Source organism: Phyllostomus discolor, chromosome 13, assembly GCF_004126475.2.
Source record: "Phyllostomus discolor isolate MPI-MPIP mPhyDis1 chromosome 13, mPhyDis1.pri.v3, whole genome shotgun sequence".
In the NCBI taxonomy this organism is placed as follows: Eukaryota; Metazoa; Chordata; class Mammalia; order Chiroptera; family Phyllostomidae; genus Phyllostomus; species Phyllostomus discolor.
This window is the reverse complement of record NC_040915.2, coordinates 93,635-113,101: the sequence shown is the minus strand read 5'-3', so window position 1 is coordinate 113,101 and position 19,467 is coordinate 93,635. Positions and strand designations below refer to the sequence as shown.

Genomic DNA, 19,467 nt, shown 5'->3' with positions numbered 1-19,467 from the left:
TGTGGGGTACAGAGCTGATAGAGGGAGGTGCCTGAAATTGCTGCTGGTGCTGAGGACACCTTTAAATATTCTTTCTTGGTCTCTGTTAGGGGCCAGATGCTGTCTTGAGCCTGTTTCAGGCATTATTCCACTGATCCTCAAGACAGCCCAAGGTGTTATTACCGTCCCCATGCACACATGGGAAACTGAGGCACAGAAGGCATAGTCATGTGACCAGGAAATGGTCTCCCTGACTCCATCATGCTTTGCCCTCCACACCTGGGTGATTTGAACCATGTATTCCAGGTCTGATGGGGAGCCTCCAGAGAACAGATGTGCACAGTGCAGAATTTCTCAGCCAATCATACTGTCCCTATCTCAGTCCTGGGATGTGGCCAACTGTCCTTACATCTGTTAGCTGCGTCTCATGGCAAAGATGGAGAGGGAAGCTGGGGGATTAAGACAGACAGCAGGTTCAGAGAGAACGCATTTGGCTCTGTGGCTGTTCAATGCAAGAAAGAAACACTTCAGCTTTTACAGAATCACCTTCTGAGGAAACCAATAGTCACAACCCCTTGTGAATTTACTTGGAGTATCAGCACAATTTGTGCTAAGTGTTCTTGATTTGTAACTAACTAAATGTTCTTGTGCTGGTGAACTGATGGCTGCAGAACTGGCTGTGCTTTTCACCACCTGGTGTCCGGAGTGTAGGATGCTGCTGCTTCTGCACAGGAGCTCAGATCTGTCGACGGAGGGTGCTGGGAGGAAGATGGTGATGGCAACAGGAAGTATTTTGCTGCCTAAACCTTTCCATTAATCAAAGAGTTGGTAGTCAGGGAGCCTGTCTGAGGAGGTCGAAGGGGTTGCTAGGGCATTTCCAGGAGTAAATATCGGCCAGAGAGCAAGGGTGGGGACATCATGGTCCTAGAGTTACAGAGCAACAATGGGGGGCCTGGGCCGATATACTGTTACTGAAAAGAACCCGCGAGGTTTGTTATGTCCGCTGCCTTATAGGAAAGACATCTCTCAATGCCAGAGATTTGTGAAAAGGAAAGGAAATGTTTATTTAATGCTATACAGACTTAAAGTAGTGACCTAATGTCTTCATCAAAACCCCAAAGTCTCTTAAAACACCCACAAATACACACAGTCCTTCCTCCCTCCTTTGCCCAGTGTAGGATACCATATCTCAGGAAAAGAAATAGAAGTCCGTGGCTCAGGCAGCCCCGGGTTCTTCTCAGTAATCCGTCTTGGCTGGGAGGCCTCCCTTGGTTCCCGGCACCTTCAGCTGTGTTGCCGGGATCTCTGCTAAAGCCGGGTGGTGGTTCCCCCTTCTAAAGCTGCAGGGGTCCCCACTCTGGCAAAGCCGCATGGTTCCCCTTTCTGTTGCCACAGCCGAGTGATCTTCTCTGCACAATGGCTGCAGGAGTCTCCACTCTGGCAAAACCACGTGGTTCTCTCTGCCAGGGCCCCAGCCTCATGGTCCTCTCTCCAATGGCTGTAAGTGGGGGGGGAGGGGTTGCCACTCTGCCAAGGCCGAGTGGCGTTTCTCTCCTAAAGCCACATGGTGATTCTCTCTCATAGGGCCATAGGAGTCCCCACTCTGCTAAAGACCAAGCAGTTCTCCCTCTTCAATGGCTGCCACGTCTCTGTTTAAATCTCCGGCCAGTCTTCCTCTGCAGCCCCACTTGCCAGCACTCTCATATCTTTCCAGCTTTACTGGGCTGCCATCATGAGTCTGGGCAGGTGTGGCCCCATGTCATGGAGCCAATCTTCTCCAAGCTCCCATGCAGGCGCTGTAACTTGGGGGACCTGCCCCCCCCCAGTTATGTCTTGGTGGGGAAGTTACTTCCATCCCCCTAGCTCAGAGCCAGGCCACAGCTATTTAACATATTTATAGAACTAGTTAAAGGTTATAGATATGTTAAATGACCACACCAGAGGTTAGCTGCAAAGCTGTTGCATCTCTCAGTGGCCCTGCTCCATTTGTCCCTTCCCCCAACCCATACCTGGTGGGGGGGTGAGGACATCCTAATATTTCCTGGACATCCTGAGTTCTGGGCCCCATTCCAAATCTCTATTTGGGGCCCCCCTCTTGGCTACACCCTGTTACACTAGTATGTATGTAAAACAGGCTTTTTAGCAATAAGCTTTCTCCCCATCAGAGTGACTTACTTGGGTGCTGAGATGCTACCCAGCATCCAGTCTGATAGGGGAGCTTTGGCACAGCTTTATTTTCCTTCATGCATCTTTCCCAAGAGCATGCAGGGGTGGGGCAGCATCTGGAGAGGGGAGTCAGGAGTTCCGGGGCCCTGGCTATGTGCTCCAGTGAAAGAGCTGGTGAAGAATGCATTCTTTTCTCTAGTGAAAATAAAGAGGGGGAGGAAACGGTTTTTCCCCCAAATCAGGGAACTCCCTCTTTTCAGAACAGAACAGCAATGTTTGAGTTGTACACACGGCAGTGTCCCAAGAATAGCCCTGGGGCCCCCGACCTGGAGGTGGCACTTAAGAGTTTCTCATCTCTTCTAGGTGGAAAATAAATCAGCTAGACTGGCTTTAGGAATGAACTCAATAAGGAAATAAGCCATTGGTCACAATGAAATTTGAAATAGGGGTATTTTTATTGACATGCTCTTCTGATTCATGGTGTTTGTGCAAAAATTTGGTACATTCTGCTGTTTACTCTTGTCCTTCATAAGTTGAAATATTCTCCATTCCCTGTTGCTGTGCCTGAATTCTGTGAGTGTAGCAGCTTCCAGGAAAATGGCTTCTGCTAACCTGTGCACATTGAAGACCACCATGGACTTGTTACTGAACAGCTGTTGGTCATGTGAGCAGACCTTTCACCCTTGAGGTTGTGTACGGGGATACTTCCCTTGCAGTTCAGTTGCCCCGTGGAGGCTGCCTGCTTGCTCTCTACCTCTCCCCCACTAGAAAATGGTTATACTTGATTCCAAAAATGACACAGAACACCAAACCTGCGGGCGAACCGAGAAACAATGCAGATAATCAGGGCAAAGGGCATTATTAGGGAGAAAAGAAGAGCAGTTTTGCATTGTGTGGAGGGACAATCCTTACTGCAGGTCAACTAGTACAGAACCAGACTTTAGAGAGCGAACTGCAGGAGCTACAAGGAAAGTTGAGAAACCTGGGGAGGGGGTGGGGCAGATTCAAACACAGTCTTGATCAGGTAGATAAACCTCAGTTAGGCAACAAGGAGTTTGAATAACAAGGTTTTAAAAGATCGTGGTAACAGATGTGATGGAACTTTGTTCTTTGCAAACAACACATTTTAAAGTGCCCTTGGAATATTTAGAAAAACTAATCATGTTACATCTGAAAAAACTCCCAAACCAATCTCCCAAACCCATCCGAATATATTCCAAAAAGCAAATGTTGCAATGGTCCTAAATCTCTGTCTGCAAGTAAATGTAACTGGAAATTAATTTTTAAAAGTTTAATCAAATAAGCATGCAAGACAAACACCTATCTTATAATTAATATAATTCTTACCTTTGGTCAAGGAGGGTCTCAAAACCGCAAATGTAGTGGTGTGGATGCAGAGACAAATGAGAGTCTTAAATGATTGTGCACAGAGACATCAGAAATGAGACAATGAGTAATGGAACAGATCTACACAGGAAGAGGGAAATAATGAATTATCAGGGACTAACTAGTTAGAAAACAAACAGAACTGACCAAGTCAAGAGCTGGATCTTTGAGAGTTGCAGTTCCTACTAAAGTAGTCACTAGCCACAAGAAAATTCAGTTTCTCATTCACATTACCCAGATTGCTAGCACTTGGTGGCTACATGCGGCTAGGGGCTACCAAATTGGACAGCACAGACACAGAAATTTTCTGTCAGTTCAGAAAGTTTATTTCTGCTGTTTGTGCTATTTGTGCTGTTTTAGCAGAAAGAATCTATTGTATGTGGTAACTAAGAAAAAGGGAGGAAAGGGAGGGAGAAGAAATATTGTGTATAAAATTAAGACTGAAAATGGAGATGTAACTTAAAATCCATAAAAATTAGTAAAGACAGCTCTGATATTCAATCATTTGAGAATAATTAAAATAATTTCATTTATTGGTTTAAGTGCTTATCTTTTTTAATCATTTCCTCTTGCAAGAACAGCTATGCCAGCATCTCATGAGTTGTGCTGTTGTGTCATCATCAGTTTTTAAAAAAGATTTTATTTATTTTTAGAGAGAGGGGAAGGAAAGGAGAAAGAGGAGAGAAACATCAGTGTGTGGTTGCCTCTCCTGTGCCCCCTACTGGGGACCTGGCCTGCAACCCAGGCATGTGCCCTGACTGGAAATCAACTGGCAACCCTTTGCTTTGCAGGCCTGCGCTCAGTCCACTGAGCTACACCAGCCAGGGCCATCATCAATTTTTAAAAATTTATTTTATATTTTTCCATTACCATTTATCCCCATTATGGCCCCCTGCTCCCCACAGTCACCACCCTGTTGTCCATGTCCATGAGTCCTTTTTCCTTTTTGCTCTATTCTTCACCCCCAACCTTCCCCACCTTAGCTGTCATCCTGCTCTCTCTGAGTCTGTCACTATTTTGCTTGTTAGTTCATTTTGTTCATTAGATTCCACCTATGAGTGAAATCATATGGTATTTGTCTTTCTCTGACTGGACTATTTCACTCAGCATAATGTTCTCCAGGTCCAACCATGCTGCCTTCATTAATTTCTAAATAGCCTGTAAAATTTAAATTGGCTCAAGAAGCAGAAAACCTGAGTAGGCTGAAACTCAACAACAATTAAGAAGTTATTTCTATAGTTAATTGCCTAAAATGTGTGTATTATGTACACAAATGAGGAAAAACTTTAGAAATATCCACAATCAACAAACAAAGACCCATGCACCTTAGCAAGTGAGTTTGCAGGAGTGGACTGGGGCGTTTGGAGGCGTGACTTAGCAACACAGCCACAGCCAGTTGTGTGTGGAAACCCCAACACCCTGGACTCCACACTCACACCCAGATTCTCCGAGTTTGAGCTCCTTGATTTCCTGTCTGTAGTTCCAAGGTGGAAACTTGGGAGTCATCCAAGTGATAAGTCCTGATGGCCTCACTTCCCTGCTGGCGTCAGAAGCCAGCCTCTTCCTCCTTGCTCCCTGTGCCCTTGCTTTCCCCAGTCCTCCACCGGAGAGCCAGCACATTGGCCCCAAATATGGATCTGGTGGTATTGTTTTCAGTCATTCCTCCTGTGGTGCCCAATCCCAAACCCTCCGCTCCCTAACCCTTCTGTCTGGCCTGGTCTCCCACATCTCTTCCCCTGTACTTTGCCCTTTGCCTCTGAACTGCTGAAGGAAACCCTAGTGATTCATGCATTTGCATGGACTGTCCCTCTCCTGCCCCCATTTTTTTTGTATGAGCTTTATTGTGTACCCACTGTGTGCCTGGCTTTGGGATGCAGTAATAAGAGAGACAGAGCCCTCCCCTTTACAGGCTTGCATATCTTTTTGTGCCTCTGAGAGCAGAGCAATATTTCCATCTGTTTCTGCATACCAGTGCCTAGAAGGGACCAGATCCAGGTAGGCCAGGGTGGGAAACAGGTGAGTTAAACCCACAGCCTAACTCCATGATGCCATATCCAGTCCCATTCTCCCTGGGAGACCTGGGTTCAAGTTTTAGCATTTCTGCTTGTTAGCTGATCTGGCTTTAGCAACACAGCCATTTTGTGCCTCAGTTTCCCCATCAGTAACAGATGGTTATTTGAATAAGAGTTAATAAGAGTGTATTAACCGCCATGGGTTGAACGTTGTATTCTGCAAATAGAGTTCACATTTCAAAGTGTGTTCATGCCGGGGTGTGGGGGTTAGAGATAATGCCGTTCGCTCCCTGTTTACTGAAATTGCAAAAACACGTGTCACACACTGGTTTGATGTGTTCAAATGCATGGTGAACATTGGCTGGAGGACAGCCCCCAAAAGCCTCCTGTAAATTTTCTTAAGAATATAATTCGTGAGTATGGCCCTTGGTGTTCTGGGGAGTGGTGGGTGGACACACTGGGGGGTAGGTAACCAGCGTGCACTGTCCCCGGAGTGTGGACCCTCCCTCTCCCCTAGTCTAGGTGATGTTGCTACATCACCCCTGGGAGCCGCTGCCCCACTTGGAGCCTCGTGAGTGAGGCCTGGGGCCAGGGCGCCCGTCGGCCGCCTCCGGGGCTCTGCTAGGAGGTGACCCGATCTCCCTTGGGTCACAGTTTTGCGTGCGTAGCCCAAGCCGCCCGGTGGTGCTTGGAGCGGCCCGCACATCGGGGTTCTCCTTTTCTTTCACTTTTTCCAAAGTGCCGTTCTTCGCAGGCCCGTCCTGCAGGGTCTGCACTCCCTAGAGGCCCTCCGGGACGTCTGGATCAGAGTGCCCAGCAACTGTCACAACCCAGCGCCAGTTGGGCAAGCGGAGTTCCGCGCGCCGGGGCAGGCAGCGTCCCGGCAGAACGCCTGTCCATTGGCCGAACGCGAGGGCGGTGCTGCGGCTGCCGCCACCGCCCGGCCCGGAATCCACGGAGCGGAGTGTGCGACGGGCTCCTGGGACTGGCCTCTCAGGTCCTGGTCCCCGCCCCCCAGCCACAATCTAGTCACAGGTCGCCTGGAGCTGACCAATCCTGAGGCTGCCTTAGTGGGGAGGCTTCCAGCCCTGTCTCCGCCCCCTCCCTAGCTTGCTCACCCTTGTTTCTGCAAAGAACTCTGCAACTCTGTTCCAAAGGGCAAGCGGACTGCAACACTGCTCACTGTGGGGGTGGCATTGCGGGAGGAGGAGGACAGCTTCACGGACCCGCGTTCCTGCCGCTGCCCCCTGGGGATCCAGAGCTGAAAGGGCATCTGTCGATCACCCGTCCTGCCCCTCACCCCGCCTTTAAATCATTTACTAAATTCCAGTGGGAATTGTTGCTTGTTGCTGACTGCACCAACCTCAGGCCTCAGTATCGGGGCTGGCGTAGGAGGAAAAATCTTTGAATGGAAACAAAGTAAATTATTTTAAGGAGTTTGTAAAATTCACATTTTCAGGGAGAGCCGCGGGGCACTGTGGTACATGTGGTCTGCAGGCTCACGGGCAACTGTTTCAAGTGTTCCATTTGGGAATTTCTGGAAAGCCGTAATTTTTGGAATAGTAACTCTTCAGTCTTTTTTTAAACTCCAGCTTTGGAAAAGAATGAAACTATATGTTATTAACATATGTCGTGGTATGAAAACGTTAATAATGATTTGGTTTTTGGTTTTGTTTTGCTTTTACCACGCAGCTTAGGAAAAACTAAACTGAACTTGAAAAGGCAAAGGGTAAAAGGGGCTGTATTTTTATAGGCTCCGAATTTGTCTCTCCTGCTTTTCCTGTTGTCCCTCATCAATAATGTTTTTCCCTGGTCTGGGTCTCAGTCTAGGATCACAGTTTAGTTTCCTTGATTGTTGATTTTGTAACAAAGCAGAAATCATTTTAAGAAATGCTGCGTAAAAGCTCTCACGACTGCCTGTCAGCTATTCTTACACAATCTCTACTGGAATATTTGGGGTAGAATTGATCAATAACATTTACTCATTGTCTAGCAGAGGCTTTTAGAAAATGTATTTTAAAATATGTGTTAGTTTTAAGCCCTGGCTGGCATAGCTCAGTGGATTGAGCATGGGCTGTGAACCAAAGCATCGAAGGTTTGATTCCCCGCCAGGGCACATGCCTGGGTTGCAGGCCATGCCCCCCAGCAACCGCACATTGATGTTTCTCTCTCTCTCTCTCTCTCTCTCTCTCTCTCTCTCTCTCTCTCTCTCTCTCTCTCCCCGTCCCTTCCCTCTCTAAAAATAAATAAATAAATCTAAAAAATATGTGTTAGTTATAAGAGGGTAATACACATAAATCATAAAAAATAAAAATCAAATTGTGCCCCCACAGATCGTCCTTGGCACATCTCTGTGGTCCTCCCTGGGGAACATACATCTCATCTGTGTTTTCCTCTGCCCCCCCGCCCCCCCATTTTAAGGTGCGCTTTCTGTACAGCAGAATTCCCCTTTTATGGTGTTAAGTTTTGTGAGTGTTAATGGTGTCACGTTTTATATTTAAGTCTTTTATCAACTTTGAATTTATTTTTGTATATGGTGTAAGTTGGTGCTCAAGTTTCATTTTTTTGCACGTGGCTGTCCAGTTCTCCCAACACCATTTGTTGAAGAGGCTATTTTTACTCCATTTTATGTTGCTGCCTCCTTTGTCAGTTTTGTGAGTGTTGACTGCACAGCCCTGTAACCACCGCCTGGTGGTCTCATCACCCCTGGAATCTTGCCATGCCCCTTTGCATTCAGCACCACGTGTCCACTGCCCTTACAGTTGTGCCCTCTCCAGAATGGCATATAAATGGGCTCCCATGGTGGGGAGCTTTTGAGACCAGCTTCTTACACAATATAATGCACTTGTTATTCACCCATGTTGTTGCAGGAGTATCACCCCCCCCCCCCCCACTTTTTTCCCTCTGTAGTGCTCATTGTGGAGGTACAGAATTTGTGTATCCCCTAGCAAGGGGCACTTGGGTTGTTTCCAGTTTGTGGTGATATGAATGTAGACACTGTAAACATTCCCATATGAGTGTAAACCTGAAGATTGCATGGTGAGAATAGGAAGTATATGCATAGCTCTATAAGAGACTGCCAAACTGTTTTGTAAACTAGCTGTTCCATTTTTTCCTAAAATTTTATTTCTTTATTTTTTGACAGAGGGGAAGGGAGGGAGAAGGAGAGGGAGAGAAACATCAATGTGTGACTGCCTCTCATGTGTCCCCCACTGGGGAACCTGGGTCGCAACCCAGGCATGTGCCCTGACTGGGACTTGAACCAGTGACCTTTTGATCCACTAAGCCACACCAGTCAGGACATTTTTTTGTATTCTCACCACGTATGTGTCTTTCCTTTTTCCACCAATGAGTGTTGCTCTGAAATCGCTTTTTTTTTACTTAATGCTGTCGTGGAAGTGACTTCAGCACCAGGACGCACAGAGTCTCCTTTCTAATAGTCTCCTTCTTTTGTACTCTGCCACCTCCTCGATCCACGGTGACTTACTTACAAGTCTCCTGCTGTGGACCTTTATACTGTTTCTAGTCTCTTGCTGTTACAAACCAGACTGGCCAATGCCCCATCAGGTGAAGAGTGTCCTTGTTCAGGAGTCGGTGTGCACAGTGCTGCCCTGTCTGCGGGCTGAGTCCTCTAAGTAGGACCACTGGGTCACGTCGTTCTTGCCTCTTGTGCCTTGCAGTGCCTGTCTAAATGAGTTGGCCTTTCTGTCCCTCAATCATCTCTCTAGGGACAGCGTCGATGGGAGGGGCATTGCGCTTAGTTCACAGGGTTCAACTAGAGGGTTCTGACACAGCAGCCTCCCGCCTTCTCCACCAATTTATCTGGAAGTCAATTTTCAATCTTCTCAGCAAGGTGTAGTGAAAAAACCAGTTGAGGTAGAAGTTTCAGGAAGGTAGTGGCTGCGTCTCCTAGGGGAAGCGAAAGTCCTGAGCTTTTGGAAACTTTAGGGAAAATTGAGAAGAAAATGGGGCTAGCAACCCAAAACAGGTTGGGGGTAGGGGGGCAGGGGATGGGATGGACTGACAGACAAGGAACTTGTGTGTTTGGAGGGGAAGGGGCTTTCCATCTCCGGGGAGGTCTGAGTACATCTTTTCTGCACACACAGCATGCACCTGGGTTGACAGCTGCCGGACTGCTTGGCGTTTTCTGAGAAGGCTGCCATCCTGTTTGTCAGAAACAGCACTGGGGTGGTGGACCTCTGGGACTGGGATGCTGGGACTCATTTGGTGTCTGGAACAGGGAGCAGGGCCAGAGACACAGGGAGGGCAAAGTCAGCCCTGTCTTGCGTTGTAGTGTTGTTTCTTTTTGTTTGTTTTTAAAGATTTTATTTATTTATTTTTAGAGAGGGAAGGGAGGGAGATAGAGAGAAACATCAATGTGTGGTTGCTGGGGGTCATGGCCTGCAACCCAGGCATGTACCCTGACTGGGAATGGAATCTGCTACACTTTGGTTCGCAGCCCGTGCTCAATCCGCTGAGCTACGCCAGCCAGGGCTTGCGTTGTAGCGTTTTTTCATCTTACACAACACTCAGTTTTCTTAATTCAGGCTGCAGGGGGAGTAGTGGTGAGGGGAGGCCACCCTGAGTGGCATTTTATTGAATAAGATAAAGTACTTGGAAATGGAGTGGGAGAGACACACAGAGCTAGTCTGTCGTTATCCAGGTTTAACAAAAAACAGCACTTAGGCAAAACAAAACAAAACAAAACAAAAACCCCAGAAAGCAGGAAAGAACACCTGTCATTTTTTAAAAAACCCTTTAGTGAGGGGCAGGGTGGTAAAGCCAAAGCATTTGTGATCACTGGAATGGGGTTGCAGAGTTAGATGTGGGTTGCTTAGTATCCTGTGGGCAATAAAACTGCCTTTTGTGGGAGGTTATCTCTTCTGTTGGGTGAAATGACTTACAGCAGATCTGTCTGTAAGGTGACATATGGCTTCCTGGAGTCAAGGCCCTCATAGAAACAGTAATTCAACCACAGGTACATCTCATTGGGTAAAGGGTTGGCAACTGCTTCTGTAAATAAAGTTTTATTGGACACAGTGGGCGTGGGGCTGCATTCAGGCTACAGCCACAGAGTGGACGAGTTGCAGCGAAGACTGTATGGCCCAAAATTTGCTGTGTGATCCTCTGTAGAAAAAGTTTGCCAGCTCCCGTGCAGAAGAATGAAATAATTCTCAGATAGGCTTTTTAGTCAGGGCTTCAGTGTGAGATATGAAAAGTCCCGTGGTCAGCCTTTGGCCTGTTTGCTGGTGTTGCATCGTTTTCTTAGCATTGTCTGGTCTGGAAGGGTTATGTGTCAGGAAGTTTTTGTTAGGTCTTTGATGATACCTGCTCTGAAGTTAAGGCCTGACCCTCAGATGCAGCCCCAGCCCAGGAAACAGGCCCTTCCTGCCCTTATATGGGCCCTCCCCGGGGGTGAGGTTTGTGTGGGTCCTTGAGCGTTGTTATCTGCCTCATATTGTTTCCTGCCTTTGGGTTTCAGCTTGTATCCCTGCAGACAGACCCTTAAGAATGACGATGATAATAGTAACAATAATACCCATGGTAGCTAACTGATACCACACCTACAGTGTGTCTGTCAAGGAATCCAGTGCTTTACCCACATCACCTCATTTAGTTACCAGAAGGAGTTAAGGGACTGTTGCTATCATCCCCATTTTACAGTCAGGAAAACCAAGGCTGCTGTTGGTTCTTTGAAGAAACCTTTATGGGGTTCTGGTGGGACATCAGGTGCTATATCACTAAAGTCAATCACTCTTCCCCCTGGACTGCATGGGCTCTGAGGTTGACTTGGCTATCCTGTAGACCCAGAAACGTGAGGTTCAGAGCCAAGACGGCAAGGCTCCAGTTTGAGCTCCACTGTAGTTCAACTGAGCCAATTTCCTTGCCTCTGTGAAATGGAGCCTCTTCGCTGGGGTCTTTGTTTAGAAGTGAGTAAAGTGCTTATGGGTGGTATATGAACCCTATAAAAAGCTACACAGACATTGGTAGGTTAACTCCCATCCTGCTCCTTAATTCTTTCTGGATCTGTCGAGAAAATCATAATAGGCACCTATGCGTAGGTGCATCAGATTTTGCATGTGGTTTATAAGGATGTTTGTGGAGCTCCTGCAGCTGGGAGTTCTTGCAATAATTCTTGAGCCATAAGCTCAAAGTTGGGAACTTGGAACTCTTCCAAAATCCCTTCCTTTGCCTCCTCTGTATCTAAGTGGACAGGTATCCACTGAGCTCCAGCCAGGTTCAAGGAGGGGCCAGTGCAGTGAATGGTGCAGACACAGCCCCGCCCCCGAAACTTCCCTGTAGATAGAACCCGCAGGCAAGCTCCCAGGTACAGGTGGGGCAGGACAGAGGCCAGAGTGGCTGTCGCCTGAGGCTGAGAGGCCTCGGAGAGGCTGGCAGGCCCCAGACCACATGACACTTCTTGGCCTTGGCAAGTTTATTTTTATTCTCTAAGCCTCTGCTCTCCAGTGCGAGAGCCAGTGGCCATAAAAATTAAGATTGAAATACAATTAAAATTTTGGTTTCTCAGTAGAAATTGGAACCTGTGTACATTCTTGGCAGGAATGTAAAATGCTGCAGCCACTGTGGAAAACAGCATGGTGGTTCTTCAAAAAGTTAAAAATGGAATCACCATATGATTCAACAATTCTGCTTCTGGGCAGATACACAAAAGAATCAAAAGCAGAGTTGTGAAGAAATATTGGCACACCCATGCTCACAGCAGCGTTGTTTGTAATGGCCAAACAGTGGATGCAACCTAAGCATCCATGAGCAGAAGATGGATAAACACAGCCTGGTCCATCTGCACAACGGAATATTATTCAACCTTAAAAGGAAGGAAATTTTAACACACGATGGACCCTGAGGACATTATACTCAGTGAAATATATCAGTCACAGACAGAGGAGGGCTGTGTGAGTCCCCTCACAGGAAGGCCCTGGAGGAGTCAGACCCATAGAAACAGAGAGGAGATGGTGGGGGGAGGGGGAGGCTGGGGAGGAGGGTGGGGAGTGAGTGTATGATTGAGGCGGAGTTTCAGTTTGGGAGGATGAGAAAGTCCTGGAGGCAGACGGTGGGGATAGTCGCCTGATAATGTGAATGTGCTGAGTGCCACTGAACTGAATGCTTAAAATGTATAGGATGGCAAATTTTATGTCATGTGTATTTTGCCACAATTAAAAAAATAAGATTTCTTGTTGCATTAACCACAGTCAACAGACAGCTACAAGGGAGAAGTAGCTCTCATGTTGGACAGGCAGTGCACAGACTGAGGACATTTCTGTTGCAGAAAGTTCTGTCAGACTGTGCTGCTCATATGTGAAAGTGGCTTCAGGGGACACTTCTGTTCCTTGTGTCTGGTTAGTGGGGTCCACTTGGGCCGTTCGCTGCAGCCATCAAAAAGCCTGAGGATTTGGAGCAAATGACACACTGCAGTGTCCAGGTCATGCTTCAGGCCATGTGGGAGCGAGTGGAGAAAGCGCCTCTGAGGATGGGCTCTGCTGTGGCTGAGGTCTGTCCAGCCATAGAGAAGCCATCTACCCATGGCCATCTGGGAAGGGAAGGCTGGCCGTTGTGGCCCAGGCCAGATGCCAAGGGACCAAAATCAAGGGGTAATTGGGAAGCGATGAGTCGTGAGACGTGGGGAGGAAGAGGATGTGTAAGAAGCTGCTAGAGGAAGCCAGGAAAGACTGCAGCCTTCTGCTCTGGTTGGTGAGGCTCAGTTGGTTAGGCGTGGTCATGAAGTGAAGAGTCTCCAGTTCCATTCCCGTCAGGGCACATGCTTGGGGTGCAGGTTTGGTTGTAGTCAGGGTGTGTTCAAGGGGCAAGTGATCATGTGTTTCTCTCTTGCATCAGTGTTTCTCTCCCTCTCCCCCTCTCTAAACAAACAAACAAACAAACAAAATCTTTAAAAAAAAACAAATAGAGTTCAGCCTTCCGTGGACATGTTGCATGAAATGAGAAATGTCCTCCGGCCACAAAACCCACGCTCTGCCGCCATCCACAGGGCCCTCTCTTTCCTGCCCATCCATTACCTCCTTCTGGCTGCAGCAGGAACATCACCTCCTCACTTCCAGCCGGTGTGTGCTGTGTACCCAGTTGCACGTGTGTGTGTTTGAGGAACTCATGTGCCTGCTCCATGAGACGGCACTCCTCAGGTGGGGTCTGTAGCCCTGCAGTGACTGCAGTGTCCAGATCAGTGCGAGCACATCTGTTGAAGCAATAAGTGACCATTGGGCAATTTACTTATTAGCCTTCTGAGGGTGTGCCTCAGTTTCCCCATGTGTAAAATGGAGAAAACGGAGACAATAATACATCTGTTTTTTTTTTTTAAGATTTTATTTATTTATTTTTAGAGAGGGGAGGGAGGGGGAGAGAGAGAGAGAGAGAGGGAGAAGCATCACTGTGCGGTTGCTGGGGGTTATGGCCTGCAACCCAGGAATGTTCCCTGGCTGGGAATCGAACCTGGGACACTTTAGTTCCCAGCCCGCGCTCAATCCACTGAGCTACGCCAGCCAGGGCTTACATCTGTTTATACCAGCACTGCAGATGCGTGTTGGACCTGACTTGCTGAAGCCAATGATTCGGTTTTCAGGAAACTTGTGAACCAGTTGTTAAACAAGCTTTTATTCAAATTTAAATAACATGAGCTTACAATGAATAAAGTTATGTTAAAAACAAAGGTAATAAATAAATACTGAAAACTCCCTGCACCCTGACATCCTTGCTCCAGTCTTCTGTACATAGTCCCTTTTCACCCGCGGTTTCTCTTTCCCTGTTTTCGGTGACCTGGGGTCCGAAAACATTATGGAATATTCCAGAATCAAGCATTTCATAAGTCTTATATTGTTCACTGTTCTGGACAGCGTGAAATCTCCTGCCGGCCTTTTCAGTCCCTCCCAAGACGGGACTGGTCCCTTTGCTCAGTGTCTCAGCATCTCCACCAGGGACACACAGGGTCCCTACTCAGTAGTCACTCAGCAGCATCCCCGTCACCAGATCAGCTGTTGTGGTGTCACAGGCCTCAGGCTGAAGTGACCCTGATTTACTGCATGAAACCACACCCACACAACTCTTAACTGTGATAGATTGTCGTAATCCTTCTCTTTTATTTGTTACTGTTGTTAATCTCTTGCTGTGCCTGATTAATAAATCAAACTTTACCATCAGTGTGTATGCACAGGAAAACACATCGTATGTGTATGATTGGGCACTATTGAAGATTTCAGGCATCCACTGGTGGTCTTGGAATGAATCCCTCACAATAAGGGGGGACAACCTTATTTATGCTTTTGAGGTTATTTGCTGCTATTGTATCTTTATGGTGGAGATTCTGTTTATGCTGCAGTACCATGTATCTTACCGGCTCTGTGCTCAGTCGCTTTAGGTTGGGGGTGTTTACACCATGGAAATTGGCCAACGGCACAAGTCAGAGCCTCTCTGTCCCCCTTTTTGTCCCTCTCTCTATCCCCGCTCTGTCCCCCTCTTTGAAGCAGTTGCTAAACATGTAAAGCACACCACTGGCTTGGGGACTTGAATGAGTTCATGCTTTTGTTAACAGTTTTGTGCCTGAGGAGCGGTGCTTGCTGTGGAGGTGAGGCTGCTGTTATTATTTGGCTTGGCTCGCACTCCCTGATCCAGCACTGCTGTCCGTGCAGACAGGAGCTGGGCAAGCAAGCCGCTGACCTGCTGTTTCCTCCCTCTCTGCAGTCTGCCCGACCGTCTGTAAGTCACACGGCTGCACTGCCGAGGGCCTCTGCTGCCATAGCGAGTGCCTGGGCAACTGCTCCGAGCCCGACGACCCCACCAAGTGTGTGGCCTGCCGCAACTTCTACCTGGATGGCAGGTGTGTGGAGACCTGTCCGCCTCCATACTATCACTTCCAAGACTGGCGCTGTGTGAACTTCAGCTTCTGCCAGGACCTGCACAACACATGCAAGAACTCGAGGAGGCCAGGCTGCCACCAGTATGTCATTCACAATAACAAGTGCATCCCTGAGTGTCCCTCTGGCTACACGATGAATTCCAGCAAGTGAGTTCTGGGTGTGGGTTCTGGGGGTGGGAGCAACAAAGATGGGAAGGAACCTGGGGTTGGTGATGGTGGTGCCCCTGTTAAAGCTGTGGCAGGCCAGACTCTGTGGCTGTGATGACTGGGATGGGCTTGGGTCTCCTGCATGCTGTGTCTGCCTCCTGTTTCAGCCTTTGCAGAGTGAGTTGACAAACTGTCTCTGTGAAGAGCCGGAGAGTAAGTATTTGGGGATCTTGCACATGACTTTTAAAGCTCTGTGGTTGGGCTCTGGGAATACAAGGCGTACAGACAGAAGTCCTTGGCTTCCTGTGGTGTCCTTCACATTTATGGGACCGTCTCCACCATTGGGACTTCCTGGATGTTACACCCAAAACGGGCGCAGGTTTTTTTATGTTTCTTCTGATCTGGAGCTGGACAGCATGCTGAGGTCAGCCCACAGCACAAGACGGGAGAGACTCATCCCTGGGCTTTGTTGTGCTTTGAAGCAAAGCGCCATGAAACCATTTCCTACCGTTCGGGTGGAAAAAGAGCAGCTTTTCTTTCTTTGCTGCGAGTCAGAAGGCGTACGCACTGCAGACTTTTTGTTCATGTTGTTAGCTTCTTAGATGAGCTATTTTGGTTTCTTAGGGCTGTGACCAAGTTTAAAAAAATCTGTTTCCTGGTTTTTGTGTTGTGGGTTTGAAAAAAAGCCTCCACAAAAACAAATTAGAAACAGATTCAAGCCAAGGGGCCTTGAGCTGACCTGCTTACGTAAAAAATCCTCCTCTTCAGACTTGAGAACTAGCCAAGGAGAGTGTTTTGGTGGGCAATTTAATTTCCCTGGGTGGGGAGGGCGCGGAAGACAGCCTTCATTTCAGTGCTTACGAACCTGTTTTCGAGTGTTTGTGAAACCTACAAGTACACTGTGTTTTATTAGTTTTTGACAAAAACCTGTCCTGTGGCTTTGTTGACCAAAAATAGGCAACTATAAATCACTTTGCATGCCAGAGAGAGCTTTTTTTTTTTCTTTTTGGGGGCTAGTTTATCAGTAAGGTTGGGGAAATGACTATTTCATTTTGATTCATTTTCTGTTTGTTTCTTATTAACATCTTCTGATTGTTGTGGAAAATCCACCCACACTTGGGAAGATAAGGAAGCACAAACTTTATGACCCCAGGGGCTCAGAGGGGGTGGTTAACATCCAAATCCTCTGAGCACCGATCCTCACTCTCCCGGGGTTTAAATAGTCCCGGGCTCCCTACCTACGTGGGGAAGCAAGGTTACAGAAGCTGAATGCGGAAGTTAGGTCCAGCTACCTTATATGGGAGACAAAGGGAAAACGCTGGAGGAATTTGCAGAAGCTACAGAGCACAGGAGATTATAAGTCTGTGTACGACCTTGAGTAACTGGCCGTTGCTTTGGTTACGACTTGTCAGCTTCTACAGTCCTGTGTGAAATTTTGCAAGTGTTACAGTTACAGAGCATAAGAAACTTTTGGAGTTTTCTTTTCCTGCCACATGATAAGATGTTTGTTTAAAAGACATTGACTTTGAATACAAGATTCCCCATAACAGACCTGAGAAGGAGAGCAACCCCCTTCGATGTTCTCCAGGTGGTGTGGGGGCCTGAAACGCAAGCCTGGGGGAATGGATGCGCGTCCAGCGATGCTGATCACCTTTGCTGAGAGAGGGCAAAGTGAGCGATGCTTATTAAGACTCATTATAGCACAATTTTACTTGGAAGGTTTATTAAAAAATAACATTTTCCATTTGAAACTTTTAGTTTATTTTATGCAAGACGTCAGCTCTGGTACATTCTCTGGTGTGATTTGGTATCAAACAGGACCAGGTATGCGCTTTTCCGTTCCTGTGGCCAATGCAGGAAATGGTTCTTGGTGTTTTCGGAGCAGAGATTTGGGGCACACGTGGAATCACGTGAAGTCACGTGGAATCATGGGGTCGTTCCCAGACACCTGGGGAAAGCAGGGTGTGGTCTTAACTGAGATGAGGAGGACTCTGTATTTGGGGTGAATTTTCAGTGTGTGGCAGGTGCAGGGTTTTCCCATTCCCTCCCCCTAGAATGCTCTGCCCCTCGATCTTTGCATGACTGGCTTCTCCTTGTCATCCAAGTCACAGCTTGCAAGTCACTTCCTCTGACACTTCTGCCCTGTCTGACCACCTTGTTGGAATTAGCCATCTAGTTGCTCTTTGGCACATTACCCAGTTTTAACTCTTTTTATGGCATCTACCATTAGCTAGTATTGTAATTGTCAGTTTATCAATGTTCCCCAGCTCCACCATACACTTTCCAAGGGCATCAGTTAGTTCCTCCTACAGAGCAGACCAGCCCAGCACTCATTTATGATTTCCGATGGTTGATGGGTGGTTTGTCTGGCATGGTCAGGGTCAGCCCTGACCGATGGCATCGGATAGCCTCTCTCCATGTGGTTTCTTGTCCTGATAGTGAGGAAGGACATACTCCAATGTGCAAGTACTTTTCAAGCCTCTGTGCTGGCAACACATTTGCTAATATCCCATCAGCCAAAACAGTACATCTGCCCAAGCCCAGATTCACTGGATGAAGAAACAGGTCCTGCTTCCTGATGGGAAAGCTGAAAAGAACACGTGCCCGTTGGTCATGTCCCAGGGACACAGGGAGAGCCAGAGGTTTGTTCGCTCTTGTGTGCCTGTGGCTTAGAGTAGGCATTGACAACGGGCCAGAGAGAAAATGTTCTTAGCTCCGAAGGCCGTGTGGTCTCTGCTGCAGCTACTCTGCCCTGATGGTGTGGGGACAGCCATGGATGACCCTCGGACTAGTGGCTGTGGCTGTGTGTGACATTATTTACAGCAATAGGTGGCCCCCTGGCTGTGGCACATGGGCCGTAGTTTTTGGATCCCTAGCTTACAGTGTCACCTGCCACACCATAAGTGTTTGGTGAATGGCTATAGAGCCAACAAAAGGACCCAGTAGTCGCAGAGTTAGCAAAAGGACCCAAACATTTGGTTACAACTCTGCTTTTACTTCAGCTGCCCTGACATCAGCAGGGTGCACTGAACTGTCGCATGACACTGGCCTCCTGGTTTCGTGTCACACCACAGGTTGCAGGTTCTGTCCTCTACAAGACTACCCTCACTTCAGATGCCAGCCACACTTTGGGGTCCTTAGGCTACCTACACTTCTGGTCAACTGGCTATAAATTTGGGGGCTCCCACAAGCCCTTGTGTTCAGTGATTTGTTAGAACAACTGACAGAACTCAAATAAAGCCATGTTGCTGTGTGGGTCCCAAGCCTGCTGGTGGTGCCCCCCTCAGTGAGGAATGCCGGTACTCGCATATCGCTTGTAGCAAGCTGTGTAGGCACTGCCCCTGCCTGGCCCCCTGCTTATGGCTGGGCTAGCTCTCATGGTTCTGATTATGACCCCTGGATGCACTTCAGAAAGAAACCTCAGGGAGCTCTGACAAACAGATTTATTACTCACAGATTCTGGAGGGTACATGGTATGCCCAAGAGCCAGGCCTTGGGCACAGAGGAGACAGTGGGAAGAAAAGGATGGGGGAGAGGGGGAGGGACCTGGGGCTCAGCCTTTAATAGGGCCTGAGGGAGGTGTCTAAAGTTTCCTGGGTTCTCTCTTTTTTATTAAAAATTTTTATTTATTGATTGATTTTAGAGAAAGAGGAAGGGGAGGAGAGAGTGAGAGAGATCAGTTTGTTGTTCCACTTATCTATGAGTTCATTGGTTGATCTCTGGGTTCTCACTTTATTGTCAAATTTAAAGCCTAAAAGCAGGAATCAGGAAGACCAGTCCAGGAAGAGAGAAGCAGGGCCATCCAAGTGGTCAGCTATCTAGGTGACCCACGGCTTTCTGCACGAGGGACCTTCATGGACAAAGAGCTTGATTCCTTATCTGGTTGTTTTACTA

General features: G+C 47.8%; 1 protein-coding gene across 1 annotated transcript in view; it reads left to right on the top strand.

Moving 5' to 3' along the window:
* INSR (insulin receptor) overlaps positions 1-19,467 on the top strand; it is a 162,493-nt gene that overhangs the window by 81,201 nt on the left and 61,825 nt on the right. Inside the window, 1 exon segment of the mRNA XM_028527452.2 lies at positions 15,252-15,573. Within this exon segment, the coding sequence (XP_028383253.1) occupies positions 15,252-15,573 (322 nt within the window).